Raw genomic sequence first — 16341 nt, 5'->3', positions numbered from 1 at the left:
GCAATTTATCAAGGAGGTTGTAATCTGGTAGTCAAGGGAAAAAGGACAACTCTTAGTTCACCAAATTTCATAATTGAAGACATTTAAACTTCTCCTCCTTCTGCATTTTGTATTTTTCCTTCAATTTTTCAAACTTCGCAAATCTACCTTCTAAGAATAAGGTCGCAATTCTCCGGAAAAAATTCTAAGTGTTGTAGTGAGCGGGAATTGTCGCACGCTTCCTGGTGCTCGGCCCAGCGAGATTGGCAACACAACTGTGTTAATTGGTCCACTTAACGAGGACTCGACAGGCTTCTCGTCGCAAATGAAGGCTCACCAGCTGATGCACCGTGCACGTCAGAACCCAACTAACAAGGTCGAGCAGCATTTAAGCTGCACTTGCTCAGCCAACCCCAGCCATCTCGCAATAATGACGCCGAGGAGTCCAACACCAAGATTTAGCATGCTGGCTGGGCACAGATGCTAGACCCAATGGAGGCCAGGAGGGATGCACTGTTTCCCTGAGGGTCCAGGAGAGTGAGCCACAAGGCAGCAAATGCTGCCTGGGATGAGGTGGCGGCAGCTGTCAGCTCGGGGAGTGTGATCAGGAGGACTGGCCTCCAGTGCCGGAAAAAGGTCAACGACCTACACTGTGCGGCATGATTGACACCAACACCACCCCCCCCAACCCCGCAACTCCCCCAACCATTTCTCCACTCCCTTCGCCCACCACTGTGAATCATGCATGTTGCTAACAATGCCCTCACTGTCTCCTCAGGAAAAGCTCTCCCATAATCGTCGGAAGAGGCCCCAGACTGACGGACGGGTGCCGGACTTTAAAATCCTCACCCCCTTCGAGGAGCGGGCCCTGGGGGTGATCGGGGTGGCCGAGGACAGATCGGTCACCCACGTGGAGGCTGGTGGACACCGCGGAGATAATGAACTACCGGGCTCCATCCAGAGGACCTGTCAAATGTGTGTTGCTATTGCCTTACTGACGGGCCCATTCATCCCACTGACCACATGTCCATTCTCCCGCAGGTCCTCCAGCTGACGGCGCCTGCCCATCCTGGGAGGCATCCCCCCCCCAGGAGACTTCCTCGGAGGAGAGCTCCGAGGATGTATCTGTAGTCGCGGCACAGCTGTTAACCCCACCTTCCACCAGCACATATTCACACACATCGGTGAGAAACGTTCGTGGACAGACTTCGGAGGGACAATCTGAGGAGCACCAGACTGCTGATAATGCACATCAGTCAGAGGGCTGCTGGATCCAAGAACCCAGATGGGTCCCAGCTTGATGCTGAGCCTGTGTACAGAGGTACCTGGAGCTGATTGAGATGATGGGGTGCAGCCGGGACGTTCAGAGGGAGATGTCAGCATCACTCCAGCAGATCCATAGCTACTTGGAGGAGTACCTGAGGCTACGAGTGTTGGAGTTGGCGCCGGTAATGCGTGGAACCAAGGCCAATACTGCTGAGGTGGCGTCCGCAGTAGAGAACCTGGTGCACACCGTCGGCACCATGGGTGAAGGTGTCCAAGGCGTCACGCAATCGGTGACGGCCATGGCTGAGAGTCTTGTCAGAATGGCCGACTCACTGGGGATGTCACCCAGGACCAGGCTGACCTCGATGAGGTTCTGCGGGACATTTCTCACTCCCAGATGGGCATGGCCGAGGCACTGCAGAGCTTTTCCCAGTTGCAGGTTGCCATTGCCAAGGCGTTGCAGAGCATGCCCCAGTCACTAAGGAGGATTACCGAGGGCGCAACCCGATGGTGCAGACATTGGAGAACCACCAGGGCTGGCAGAGCCAGATGATGCAGGGGCAGCCGGGGCTCTAACCAGCTGCCCCTCAGTCCCACGGTGTATCCCACGGCCCTAAGGGCACCAGCCGGGAGGAGGGGGCGCTGGGTGCCAACCCGGACCTGCCGCATGCAGTGGCGATGGTGGCCACCAGTCCCTCTGATGAGGCCGCGTTTCGAAGTCAGCACACGGGACAGGGATGGCACAGCTGACAAGTGAGCTGCTGCCCTTTGGCCCGAGAGCCTCCAGGGGATGTCCACCAAGGGCACTGAAGCCCACGGGAGGGGGGGGAGGGGGGAAGAGGTAGGGGGGCAGATGGGGTTGGGAGTGGGGGGGGGGGGCGGCACCATCGAGAGTGGGGGATTGTAAAAAACATTAAACACCTTTTTGCACAACCAGTATGGTGCCTCTGTCACTTTCTTCCGCAATGCGGGCTGACCTCCAAATCCTTTTGACCATCTCTCCAGGCATCGCCCTCCCCCACATTGCACTCACCCACCCTCCAGCCTTGGACATGTTCCCTGAGTTCTGTTCCATCCCTGGGTGTTTGAATGTTGGCTGTTGCGTGTGTGTTGTTGCCTTCTGTCGTGTTCAAGCACAGTGTTCAGGCACCAAAGTAAGATTGGGATTCTAGGCAATGAACCCCACATGCTTCATGGCCCACCCCCCCACGGGAATCCACTTGAGTTATGTGAAGTGCTCACTTAATCACGATTGCCAATTCCCTTAGCAATAGCCTTACGACCAGAGGCCTCAGCAGTCGATGGGGGTTATGGGTGGTCGGTAGGGCAGACGAACAGGGACTATGGTTGCCTCCAGAATGGGTAAGTGATCCAGGGATTGGTATGGTGGTGCCGGGAGTGGTTGCCCCGATGCTGTCCCCCCACCCTATTATGGTGGCCCAAAGCCCTTCCGACAGCTTCGTATTTTTAAAAAGGAGTACTGATCAATGCCAGCATGAGCACTTGCTGAGGAGGCCGCTGAAATCACGGAAGACTGTTGGATTATGGAGTGGCTCCCATTAATCGTATGGAAATTGGGCTTAAGTGGTGATAATTGGTTTCTCTCCACGCTACGGCAAGATCCCGATTTCATCTCGGGAGTGAGTCAGTTGCATCGCAAACTCTTTGGCGCCTGGTATGGTTTTCGTTTTTGGCCTCTCCCGCTATTCACCAGCCTCATTTTGCTTGAGCAAGAGTGTAACGGGAACGGAGCATCGCGCCCCATGTCACAATGAGAACATGTCAATTAAATTAGTGTTTCAGAAAATCAATTAAAAAAAAAAAATGTGGGAAGTATTGTAAGGTTTTATTCATTTTAGATATTTGTTTTATAAAGGTGCAATAGTTTTCATGATATTATGGATTACAATGGATGTTTTGTCTGCCTCATAATCATCTGTTTGTCAGATGACCTGCTTACCAGAGTGGATTCATCACTGAATCACATGAAGTTGCACTTACACATCTCCACCAAGTTGTAACTTTGGGTGGCCAGGATGGAACTGAGGTGCAGATAGGCTGGCATCTGTCCAGTTTTGGTGCAAACATCCAATTTTTGATTAGAATGTCTATAATTTGTAATATATAAATTTGGCACCAAGTGGATAATTTCCTCAATACAATCCTCAATGAGCATAGGCCAGAAAAATGAGTACAGGTCCAAAAGCAACCATACTTGCTACTGGTGAGGTTCTGTCCCGAGTGTAGATATTGGCAAACTTTCCCTCCAAAGATATGTGGCCACAGTTTCTATTTTTGGTTCATGAGCCTGTGATTTTCCCTCCGCTGAATTTAATGGACAAGGTGATTGAAGGTTGGCAGGTACAGAAACAGAATATGTGGCCGGTATTTTAACGGTCAGTTTTTACCTCTGGGGTTTTCATTAATGTTTCATCTGCAAGGAAGAAGCTATCGGACATCAGTGTGGTGTCCAACCCTTTTCTGTCCTCTGTCCGGTTGCCCCCTGCAGCAGGGAATTATATGTACAGACCAGATCTTATAATAATAATCTTTATTTGTGTCACAAGTAGGCTTAGATTAACACTGCAATGAAGTTGCTGTGAAAATCCCCTAGTTGCCACACTCCGGCAACTGTTCGGGTACACTGAGGGAGAATTCAAAATGTCCAGTTCATCTAACAACACGTCTTTGGGGACTTTGTGGGAGGAAAGCAGAGCTCCCGGAGGAAACCGTGGAAACGTGCGTGATGGAGGGATGGGGAGCAGTGAGAGGAGGTGTCATGGTTGATATTGATCCTTTCTTGACCCAAAGACCACTGGCCAGCAATCAGGAGTGAGATTTCTGGCTAAGGTTTCCCTTTCCCCAGCCCCAGGGTACCAAAGATATTATTCATATTTAGTAAAACAATTGCTTTGTCAAGAATAGGAGAATTTTTTTCATATCTGTGCACTTTAACTTTTGACAATGAAAGCTTTGTTCACAAATCTGTCACTCTCTGACCAGGTATCTCTTCTCTCTTCCCTTTTGCTGATCACAGAGGCGCAGTCCAGTGAGTATTCCTTTATAATTGTGCTTCACATATTTATAATGTTTCAATTCTGCTTCACTTTCAATTCCATTCGGTTTATTGGAGGAAAGAGATGTCAGTAGTATTATGTTTGTTGCTTCAGAAAGCAACTTACCGACAGCCACGGTAGATTCAGCAGAAATGAAAGCTGCCTATATAAATTCTTCAAATGTACTTATAATAAAACTTTGTATTTCTTCCCAATGTGTCATCAATAATGATGGACAGGATTTTCCTCCCTCTCCGTGGCATGTTCTGCAGCGGCGGAGGGTGGTTCACAAGTGGCTGGCTGCGGGACCTTCTGGTTCCGTTGTTGTCAACGGGGTTTCCCATTGAGCGTACCCCTCGCTGCTACGAAACTTAGGGTGCACCGTTGGCAGGGCTGTAAGATCCCACCAGTGTGAACAGCCAGAGCATCCCACCCATTGTTGCAGTAAAGAGTGCCTATAATTTCAAACTACTTACAAAAAATGACTTACAATAAGAGTTGGCTGATGGCTTGTGACTCTGAATGAGTTAAAATATTCATTCACATTTTGACAACAACTATTACTTGGTTGAAGAAAGAATAGACTCCATTGCCCATGTTATTTTAGGATTTTTAATTGGAAGATGAGTTGTTGAATTTGTTGATGTCTCACCCCATACCGCCACAATTACCACGCTGCAACCATTTATTCATTTACGGGGCAAGAAAATTATTTGAGTTCATTGGGGGTTATTTTATTTGTTCTTAATTGGAACAGGTGCAATGCTGACCAAGTTGCTTTTATTGCACAATCCTAGTTTCTCCAAGAAACTGAACATGAGCGTTTACCTGAACCATCTCAGTGTTTGTTCTGAAACAAAATGGTGTGGCATATATAATGGGCAGTCAATGTAACATTGCCTATTTTGTAAGACTGCCCAAAGTGAAAACTACCTCTTTGTATCAGTGGGAGCCTTGAATATATGATCAATGAATTTACTCTTTTGAGGTGATTCTTTTATTTTGCAAATGGAAAAAAGTTTTGGTCAATCGTAAAGAACAAAAAACTTCTGACTGGTTCAAAGCGACCTAAAGAAAATCATTTCAAAATGTACTCAAAACAAGAGAGATAAACTCAAACATCATTTATATAGATATTTGGAGCATTTCTGGATGCCTTTTCTAACTCCTACCTGAGCACATGTTCATGTTAATAGATGTCAAGACTGAAAAACATCCTTGACGGTAAGTCTAATGTTCCAGCCGATTATGTACATATGGGACACGTATCCAAACTTGTGATTGAACTTCGATAGAACAAATTTAACACTTGTTTATTTTTGATTCTTTTTCCATCTCTTTTCTCATGTTGATGGTAGTTCATGGATAGCGTACAATCAATTTTGACAGGCAAAGAGGAGATCAGGGGCAATTGTGGAATTTGGAGTCAAAATTAGACATAACTCCTCGGAAAACTAATTGAGGGTAGATCAACTTTCTGATCTCTCCTCCTGCCCCCAGTAAATCTACACCAATAGGGAACAGTGTTACTGATGCACTATCAGTTATGACGAGACGAGAGTAGAGAGTAATCGAGGCTCTATTACGCAGAGATGTGTAGCCTCCCGCAGTTGCTGCCGAAATGGCTGCAGCTCGGAGAGCCCACACATTTATACTCCGCCTACTGGGTGTGTCTGGGATGGCCACTTTCAGTATATAAAATGGACACTCGCAGAGCCTATCGGGAAAAATGGACAATACTAAGCAACAAGCAGGCACAGAGCCTGAATGTATATTTGCAAGGCAGTCTGCAGATGGAACCGAAACTCTGGGTCGATTTACATATTGATGGCCCATCTCCGGGAAAGAAAGAACTGGTGCTCAGGTAGCCGATACTGTTCCAGACAGTCCGGCGCCACTACCCCAACCAGAAGACACAAACAAAGCAAGGCCAACGGCCACTTAGGACACGCCCAGCCATCAAGGCACCCGCCCCTTTATTGGCTTAGATCGAATGGCAGTGATCAAGAAGCGGCCCAATTAATTGGGGCCAAGTTTAAGGCCCGACTAAAAGCGCGCAAAGCCCCTCCAAGTATAAGAAGGAACCCCTGCCAAAGGTTCAGCCTCTTGGATTTGGCTCTCAAGTGGAGATACCCTTCCACCAGCACCACCAGAAGCAAGTAAGTTCAGGTTCAACGCTCGCTACCAGACAGACGACCATAGCTATACTCCTGCTACTTCTTTGAACCCAACAGCCTCCGATCTGAACAACGGCCATTGTTCCTCTGACCTAAGTGGGCACCCGAAGTTAAGTATAGGTGTTAGTGATAGATATAGTTTAGCCTGTAGAGTTATTGGGCTTGAGTAAATCATACTGTGTGTAAATAAAGTAGTATTGACTTTGAACTAACCAACTGGTGTATTGGCTCTTTGATTGGTATTCGGGTTGAACCTTGTGGCGGTATCGAGAGATACCTGGCGACTCTGAAGCATACTCATAATTAGGATTAAGAAAGGCGACCTTATTAACCGCCATATTTATAGCAAGTAAACAGAGCAACAGGCGGAGCCAGCAGGCAGGGATCTACCCCTGTACCTGCACTACAGGGCCTTACTGTAATACACCTCATATGCGGTACATACAATACAATACAATACAACAGTGGTGACTACCACATTCACCCCCTGTTTAAAAAAAAAAAAGAGTCCGGTGGGGGTGGTGGAATGCTATTTACAACTAGGCGTTTAAAATTTTAGGAACAGTTCAGAAATTCAGACAATTGGGCGCCTTGATCCGTCATTACAACCGCCGCCGTCTTGGTGGTGATCCAGGCGTTGGTTCGGTTGAAAATGAAATGAAATGAAAATCGCTTATTGTCACGAGTAGGCTTCAATGAAGTTACTGTGAAAAGCCCCTAGTCGCCACATTCCGGCGCCTGTCCGGGGAGGCTGGTACGGGAATCGAACCGTGCTGCTGGCCTGCTTGGTCTGCTTTAAAAGCCAGCGATTTAGCTGACTGAGCTAAACCAGCCCCTTGCCGGTGACTCTTGGGAGCGTGTCGACCTCATCTTCACCCCAGGTGGGTTCAAGGCGAGGACGGATCGTCCTGGAGCAGGAGATGTGGTGGGGTACGCCGGGGGGAGAGAGGGTGGCGGCAGGGCAGCGGGAGGGAGGGTGGGGGGGGGGGGGGGGGGTGGGGGACCCAGCTGGTGCCAGGTCCCTGAGGGAGACCGTGTCTTGGCGGCCATCGAGGTACGCCACGTAGGCGTACTGCGGGTTCGCGTGAAGAAGCTGTACACTCTCAACCAATGGGTCCACCTTGTGGAGTTGCACGTGCTTGCGGAGGAGACAGGGTCCTGGAGCTGCCAGCCACATTGGGAGAGAAACCCCAGAGGTGGACTTCCTGGGGAAGGCCAAGAGACGTTCATGGGGAGTTTCGTTACTCGCAGTGCAAAGGAGCGACCGAATGGAGTGAAGGGTGTCGGGGAGCACCTTCGGCCAGCAGGAGGCCGGAGATTTCTGGACCATAGGGCCAGCTGGATGGCCTTCCAGACCGTCCCATTCTCCCCCTCCACCTGCCCGTTTCCCCAGGGGTTGCAGCTGGTCGTCCTGCTCGAGGCAACGCCCCTGTTAAGCAGGTACTGGCGCAGCTCTTTGCTCATAAAGGTGGATCCCTGGTCGCTGTGGACATGGGCGGGGAAACCGTACAGAGCAAAGATGGTGCTGAGGGTTTTGGTGATGGTGGCGGATGCCATATCAGGGCATGGGACGGCGAAGGGGAATCTGGAATACTCGTCGACCACATTAAGAAAGTACATGTTTCGATCCGTGGAGGGGAGGAGCCCTTTGAAATCTATGCTGAGGTGCTCAAAGGGGCGGGAGGCCTTCACCAGGGGCGCTCAGTCTGGCCACTGGAAGTGCGGTTTGCACTCCGCACAGACCTGGCAGTCTCTGGTGGCCCTGACTTCCTCGATGAAGTAGGGCAGGTTGCAGGTCTTTATGAAATTATAAAAACGGGTGACCCCTGCGTGACGAGATCGTCGTGCAGGGTCTGGAATCGGTCCACTTGTGCGCTGGCACATGTATGTCGGGATACGGCATCGGGAGGCTCGTTGAGCTTACCAGGGCGATACAAAATTTTGTAATTGTAGGTGGAGAGCTCGATCCTCCACCTCAAGATTTTATCATTTTTGATCTTGCCCCGCTGTGTGTTATTGAACATGAAGGCAATTGACCGTTGGTCAGTGAGGAGAATGAATCTCCTGCCGGCCAGGTAATGCCTCCACACAGCTTCTACGATGGCCGGGCCTCCTTTTCGACGGAGGAGTGCCGGATTTCGGAGGCATGGAGGGTGAGGGAGAAGAAGGCCACGGGTCTGCCTGCCTGGCTGAGGTTGGTGACCAGAGCGGCGTCTGATGCATCGCTCTCGACTTGAAAGGGTAGGGATTCGTCGACCACATGCATCGCGGCCTTGGCGATGTTGGCCTTGATATGGTCGAAGGCTTAGTGAGCCGCGGCCGTCAGGGGGAAAACGGTGGAGTGGATGAGTGGGCAGGCCTTGTCCGCATAGTTAGGGACCCACTGGACGTAGAACGAGAAGAATCCAGGCATCGTTTCAGGGCCTTGGAGCAGTGGGGGAGGGTAGTTCCATGAGGGGGCGCATGCGATCGGGGTCGGGCCCTCGGACTCCGTTTTGAACCACATAGCCGAGGATGGCTAATCGGTTCGTGCTGAACACCCACTACTCCTTGTTGTAGGTTAGGTTGAGGAGTTTGGCGGTGTGGAGGAATTTGGAAAGGTTAGCGACGTGGTCCTGCTGGCTGTAGCCGCAGAATGTGACGTCATCCAGGTACAGGAAGGCGGCCCGCAGTTTGTACCGGTCAACCATTCGGTCCATCTCCCGTTGGAAGACCAAGACCCCGTTAGTGACGCCGAAGGGAACCCTAAGGAAATGGTAAAGGCGGCCGTCCGCTTCAAACGCGGTGTTGGGGCGGTCCGCCTTGCGAATGGGGAGCTGGTGGTAGGCAGATTTCAGGTCCACTGTCGAAGACCCGGTACTGTGCAATCTGATTGACCATATCAGATATCCGTGGGAGGGGGTGTGCGTCAAGCTGCATGTACCGATTGTACTGTAGTCAACGCCAATCCTGTTTTTCTCCCCAGTTTTCACAACTATCATTTGGGCTCTCCAGGGGCTGTTGCTGACCTCGATAATACCTTCCCATAGCAGCCGCTGGACCTCACACCTGATGAAGGTCCTGTTCTGGGCGTTGTACCATCTGCTCCTGGTGGCGACGGGTTTGCAATCCGCAGTGAGGTTTGCAAATAGGGAAGGCGGGTCGGCCTTGAGGGTCGTGAGGCCACAGACAGTGAGGGGTGGTAGGGGCCCGCCAAATTTCAGGGTTAGGCTTTGGAGGTTGCACTGGAAGTCCAGGCCGAGTAGCAAGGTAGTGCAGAGGTTGGGAAGGACGTAGAGCCGGAAGCCATTGAACTCTACACCCTGGGTGATGAGAGTGGCGGTACAGTACCCCTGGATCGCCACGGAGTGGGATCCGTAGGCCAGGGTGATCTTTTGGTTACCGCGGGTGTACCGCGAGGGAGCAGTGCCTTACCGTATCAGGGTGGATGAAGCTCTCAGTGCTCCCGGAGTCCAGAAGGCACGATGTCTCGTGGCCGTCGACCTGTACTGTCGTCGACGCGGTCGCGAGGTTGTGTGGTCGGGACTGGTCGATCGTGTTGGAGGCGAGACGCGGCTGATCGGCGGCGGTTGCAGGCGATGTTCGGCCAGATGAGATGCCCGACGAGCAGGGGTCCTGAAGGCAGGGAAGATGGCGGTGCCATGGCGCACGTGACGGGCGACGTTAAATATGGCAGCGCCCATGGGCCACACGTGTTATGAGGGGGGCAAGATGGCGGCGCCCACGGGCCGCACGTGGTCTGAGGCGAGGAAGATGGCAGCGCCCACGGAACACATGTGAGGGGTGCAGGGACAATAGCGGCGATGGAGCGGGCCTGGCAAATAGCAGCGACTTGTCCTTTCTTCCCGCAGGCCTTAGGGAGCACGCTCCGGGCAGTGCTGCAGGGGGTGTTTTGTCTGTCCGTAGAAGTAGCACTTGGGTCCCCAGGGGTTAATCAGCTGCCGCGCGGCGCAGGCCTGGTGTTGGCTGGGGGCGGTCGCTAATGGGGTCCACAATGGGGCGTTCGCTAGCAGGGTCCACGACGCACAGGAGGGATGGGCCGAGCGATCGGAGGCATATGCCTGAACATTGCGGGAGGCGACCGTGAGTGAAATCGCTAGCTTCTTGGTCGCCGCGAGGTCGAGGGTAGCTCCTTCTAAGAGGCGCTGCCGGATGTAAGCGGACCCTATGCCAGTGACGAACGCATCTCAAATTAAAAGTTCAGATTGTTCAACGGCCGAAACGGCCTGGCAATCGCAGTCCCTTGCCAGGGCGTGCAGGTCATGCCAGAAATCTTCCACAGACACAATTGGGAGCTGATGCAGCGTGGAGAGGAGGTTCCTGGCGTAGAGTTTGTTGATCTGCTGAGCGTAGTTCTCCTTCAGTAGCGCCATGGCCTCAGCATAGGTCGGCGCGTCCCAGATGAGGGGAAAGATGTCGGAGCTCAGCCGCGTGTAAAGGATCTGGAGCTTCTGTGCCCCTGAGGGTGGTTCAGTCGCAGATCCGATGTATGCCTCGAAGCAGGCTAGCCAATGTGTGAAGGCCGACTTGACGTTGTCTGCTTGAGGATGCAGCTGCAGGCGATCAGGCTTGATGCGGAGATGTATAATTTTAAATTCTCTGCATAATAAATTGATGCACTATCAATTACGACGAGATGAGAGTAGAGAGTAATCGAGCCTCCATTACGTAGAGATGTGTAGCCTCCCGCAGCTGCTTCCAAAATGGCTGCAGCTCGGAGAGCCCACACATTTATACTCCGCCTACTGGGTGGAGCCAGCAGGCAGGGATCTTCCTACAGGGCCTAACCGTAATACACCTCGTATGCGGTACATACAATATAACAGTGGTGACTACCACAGTTGCACATGGAATTTCAGCGGGAATCTAATCCTATGGTCAACCAATGTTCTGTTCCTGTGGTTCAAATCTCAAATTCAGTTCTAGTTGATGCTTAATCTAAGATTTTGTTTTGAACAACTCCAGCCTCTTATTCTCAAACTGATGATCCTTGTCGCTTTCATTGGTAGAAGCATCCCAACCCAGTTCCTATTCCAACCAGTCATTCTTCTGTCTGTAGATTGCCCTGTCCTCCGCCAATGCCCAGCTGGTACTGCAGCATGAGTAAGGCTCAAAATCTTAACTGGATCTATTTTTTCCTAGAGTTGCTGAGACCCAATTATAGGATCCCTTCCACTACTTCAGCTCAGATCGGGGACCAAGTCTTAGATCATTAAGGTTTCTGCAGCTCAGTGCCGCATTTGGGGTATTTAACCTGACAAGCCTTCCTACTCAACTGTAGAAAGAAGAAGAAAGAATTTGCATTTATATAGCGCCTTTCACAATGTCAGCTTATTCTAGCCAATTAACTATCTGCCGTCACTTTTATAAGGTAGGGAATTGTAGCAGTCAGTTTTCACAAAGCCCACAAACGGCAATGCAATAAAGGACCAGATAATCTGTTTTAGAGTTGTTAATTGAGGGATAGATATTGGGCAGGGCACCAACGAGAGCTCCTCTGCTCTTTGTTGAATGGTGTCTTGGGACCATGAGAGGGTAGTTAGAGTCTCAATTTGACATCTCAAACAAAAAGTGGAATCTCTGACAGTACGGCACTCCCTCAATTCTGCATTGAGTTGTCAGTCCAAAATATGTCCTCAAAACATAAATCCACAGTTGAAAAGCACATTATTACTGATCCTTGGCTGACTTGGAAGAAACAACAAAGGAGAGAAAGCAAGAAAATCTCATTCTCTCCTCAGAAAGCAGGCATCTTCTGGGAATCTCTCCTGTCAGCAACTTGCAGCTCAATGAATGAGCACAAGACTAACTAGCATCAAGTAGCATAAGACAGACCACACCGTCTTTCCTTATATCAGAAATAGTCCTCCATAAGTCAATATTTTCTCTGTCTCTTTCTAGGCAATTATCAAAAGGAACCTATCCAGTAAGTAATTATTTTTAATATTATTAATATAATTATTGGGCAGCATGGTAGCACAAGTGGATAGCACAAGTGGATAGCACTGTGGCTTCACAGTGCCAGGGTCCCCAGTTCGATTCCCCGCTGTGTCACTGGGAGTCCGCACGTTCGCCCCATGGCTGCGTGGGTTTCCTCCCACAGTCCAAAGACGTGCAGGTTAGGTGGAGTGGCCATGATAAATTGCCCTTTGTGACCAAAAAGGTTAGGAAGGGTTATTGGGGTATGGGATAGGGTGGAAGTGAGGACTTAAGTGGGTCGGTGCAGACTCGATGGGCTGAATGGCCTCCTTCTGCACTGTATGTTCTATGTTCAAAGTGAAGGACCACAGATTAGCACAAGAGAAACAAATAAATAGAAGAGAAGGCAAAAGCAAAATACTGCACATGTTGTTTAGTGGTCAGGCGATGCTGAACTGTAATTTTTTAAAAACATGCAGATTGTAAGAGGAAGGAAATACTGAGCGGAATAAAGAGCTCCTGGAGCAATAACTTCAAAATTGTGAAATCAACAAAAAGGGAGAAAGGCCAGAGAGGAATAGCCAATCAGATAACTTTTGATTTTAGTGTTGGCAGAGGCATTACTGTTGCATAAACATTTGCTTTTTATGTGTCCTGAGTCTGCTAGGTACAGCAAAATTCCATCTTCAACTGTCTTCTTTCATATCACCCACAACGGGAGACTAATTTTTAACAGTTTCAGCATATTTTAATTTTTGAAAAATATTTTAACTGCTTTACAAGCAGAAAATAAGTTGTGTTTTTTGTGCAGGTGAAGAAATAGCTCGACCAAGACGGTCAACACCCACATCAGAAATTGTCAGGTCGGTAAAACTAGCCATTTGTTCCATTAGATATGAATCACTAACATTCATGAAGCACTAAAACATGGGAGTAGATTTTTGTCTGTTAAACCTCTGCTGGATGAAACATTGAGCAAATGAGGAGAATCACACACTAATGACAGAATCAAGTGTGTTTTCTTCTCATAGAATCCTGCTGAACAGAAAGAAAGACCTTTTACACTGAATGCAATGAACTATTGTTATTAAAGCAGAAAATGCTGAAAATATTGAACAGGCCATGCAGCATCTGTAAAGCAAAGCAGAGACCGGAATTTCCCAGCTCGCCCACAGCAGGATTTCCCATGGCCAAAGCGGCTTGCCATTGCCCACCAGCGGGATCCACAGGTCCTGCTCAAGTCTCCGGCTTCTGGCATGGCTCGCCCATCCCACCGCTGTGAAACCCACAGTGGGAAGAGCGGGAAAGTCCTGCCCAGAATTTACGGATGCTATTCAATTAAGTCTGCTGGAGTGGGCATGATGGAAAGTAGGCTGGCAGAATTGGCCAGGAATACCTGCATCAGATTCACCATATTGGATTCACAGCATTGGTAAAACTATCTGCAATTAATTTAGGGGCGGGAAGAAAGAACCTGATGTGGGAATCCAGCCCACGTCAGTGGGATGCAAATTCGGCCCATTAACAAACCACTTGACACTAATTAGCTGAGTCCACCAAAATTCAGTGGTGGCTCAGGGATTTAACAGAAACCCTATGGCTCTCCTGTGCCTCTTGACAGTCGCCCAGTAAACCATGCCAGGTTTACCTGTATCCCCACAGAGGGAGTCCTTCATGAGCAGGCACTCAGTGCCCACTCAAAGGACCCAGCATCGAGTGGTGGGGGACTCTGAAAGCTACCTCCTGCCCTTGCCTACAACCCCCACCTCCCTCATCTCTAGAATGATCTCTCCTGACTTTCGTCAGAAACCGTTTGTCATTATTTTAAATAGATTAAGTGTTCTTTTGGATGTTCTCAGGCATCGTTTTTATCCATTTGATGATTGTGGTAGGATGGGGAATGAGGGCATTCTAGGCACATGGAGAGTAATACCAACACCCTTTGTCATATATTATCCCAATGAGCGTGCAGTCTGAACCCCCACCATCATAACTTTCATCTCTGGCAGGAGGTGCTACATGGTTCTATTGGAGGAAGTGTTAGATTGGGTGCTCACTCTGTAGAAATCTGGAAATCTGTCTTTCTTTGTCTATAAGACACTGAAAAATTGAAGAAAAACATTTTCTACTTTAATTGGATTAATTCGATCAAACCTGGAAATGTTCTAGTTCACTGAAACTTTGGAGTAGAAAATAAGTATGTCTAGTGGCTAATGGGCCACAACATGTCATCAGAAGTTTCGTTGGTATAGACATAGGGTGCAATCTAATGCTTGCCCTCACCCGGGCGCGACGTGGCCGATAAATACCTCGCCCGCCATGTCTAGCGAGATCTAATAGGATCGCACAAGACATCGCATTCCGGATCTTAGAATGGGCTAGATCCGTATTTGGCAAGTTTGCATATTAAAGTGAGCAGCTAGTCTCGCTTTAATGTGCACTCACCGGATCTACTTAAGGTGAAGAGATCTAATCCACGAATGGTGATCAGGCGGAGCAGCACTTGAAGTGGTCTCCCCGAAGACTAGGGGCCTCTCCTGGGTAGCTAGGCTCTGATCAGGGTGGCACCCTGGCAGTGCCACTTCTGTGCTACGCTGGCAATGTTAAGATTACAGGTGCAGTTCTGCCCAGGTTGGGGATTGGGCCTGGGGGTGCCCCTGCCCTTATTAGGTGGGGGACTCAATGACCCCCTTTTATATATAGTTGAGTTGGGGGGGTCTGAAGATTGGTTAAACGGTGCCCGATCTCTTCTTGCACTGGTGAGCAGAGCTCCTCAATGCAGGAAATGAGACTAAGTATGGTCGCGGCAGGGCATTCCCCGCTCAGACCCCAAAATTAAACAGTCCTATTAGATAGGGAGGTCTTTTTCAGCATTGCAATTGCCGGGAATCACCCGGCTAAACGTGCTCAATATGGGACTCTGTTTCATTTCCGTTAGCTCACAGCCATACATTTGCCTATGGTGATGCTACTGCTTGCTCAACGCTACTTAACTTGCTCTCAACTATCAAATTATGGTGGGCCTGTAAATATTGAAGCCCATTGTACATCTGATCCTAAAAATATTACAAGTCGAATGGTGTTCGAGATGACAGAACTTTTCCACTGGCTCACTTCAAATCCATTTTGTTAGTATAGTTGTCAATCTCATTGCTTTTAATTCACAGATAAAAGGCTTTTACTATTTCAAGCCCAGCCATTACTATTTACATTGTACAACCTATACAAAGGTGAAGTGAATTTATTTTAAAAATGGGCTTGTGGCTAAATAGCCAGTTAAAAGTCAGAAATTGTGTCAAAAGTATCACATATTTTCTATTTACAATATAAGATAAAATTAACATGAAGATGATCAGTCTAACTTCTTGTTCTGATTAATGTCTTTAATACAGTAATTACAGAAAGATTTGAGAAGCCCTTTTTGGTTTGAAGTTTGTTATCTTCAGGATTTTGCCAACTGTAGAATAATTTAGCCTGGTGCTCTTGCCCCACCTTCCCTTCACCTATGTCTGTTGGACCTTCTGCTCTTTGTTTCTCCATCTCTCTATTCATGGTTATGGTTTTCAGAGCTGGGATTTAATGCTGCTCCACCTCCCCATTTTCAATTTGAGGAAGGCACAGAATGCTCAAAGCAACCAAGTTTATTCAAGCAGCAAGTGAAAGGGCTCTATTAAAACTAGAGGACTCAGAAGTTTTAATGGAATTGTTCCTCATGTTTTGTATTTCCCCTTTGCCGAAGGGTAGATGTATTGACAACTGCCCAATCTGGCACAAGGTTTAACCCCCCGAGCACATAAAAGTGAAACTATGAACCCAGACCTAAGGCCCATCAATCCTTGGTACAAATGTCTGAAAATTTCTCGGGGCAACACTCATATGCAGGATACTGCTCTGGTCCTCAACAAAACATTAACAAGAAACATTGATTTAGCCTGAAGCAGATG

At 49.0% G+C, this 16341-nt stretch overlaps 1 protein-coding gene across 6 annotated transcripts in view; it reads left to right on the top strand.

Moving 5' to 3' along the window:
- sgip1a (SH3GL interacting endocytic adaptor 1a) overlaps window positions 1-16341 on the top strand; it is a 282072-nt gene that overhangs the window by 183787 nt on the left and 81944 nt on the right. For all 6 annotated transcript variants that reach the window (XR_005460343.1, XM_038794456.1, XM_038794455.1 and 3 more), the window contains exons 8-10: window positions 4283-4294; window positions 12380-12404; window positions 13209-13260. Coding sequence is in view for 5 of the 6 variants with exons in the window: in XM_038794456.1 (XP_038650384.1) it covers window positions 4283-4294; window positions 12380-12404; window positions 13209-13260 (89 nt within the window). In the remaining variant the exon portion in view is untranslated. The remainder of the gene's footprint in view (window positions 1-4282; window positions 4295-12379; window positions 12405-13208; window positions 13261-16341) is intronic.

The sequence above is a fragment of the Scyliorhinus canicula genome, chromosome 4 (assembly GCF_902713615.1).
Source record: "Scyliorhinus canicula chromosome 4, sScyCan1.1, whole genome shotgun sequence".
Taxonomy (NCBI): domain Eukaryota; kingdom Metazoa; phylum Chordata; class Chondrichthyes; order Carcharhiniformes; family Scyliorhinidae; genus Scyliorhinus; species Scyliorhinus canicula.
The sequence above is the reverse complement of the archived record's forward strand: the minus strand, read 5'-3'. Positions and strand labels throughout refer to the sequence as shown.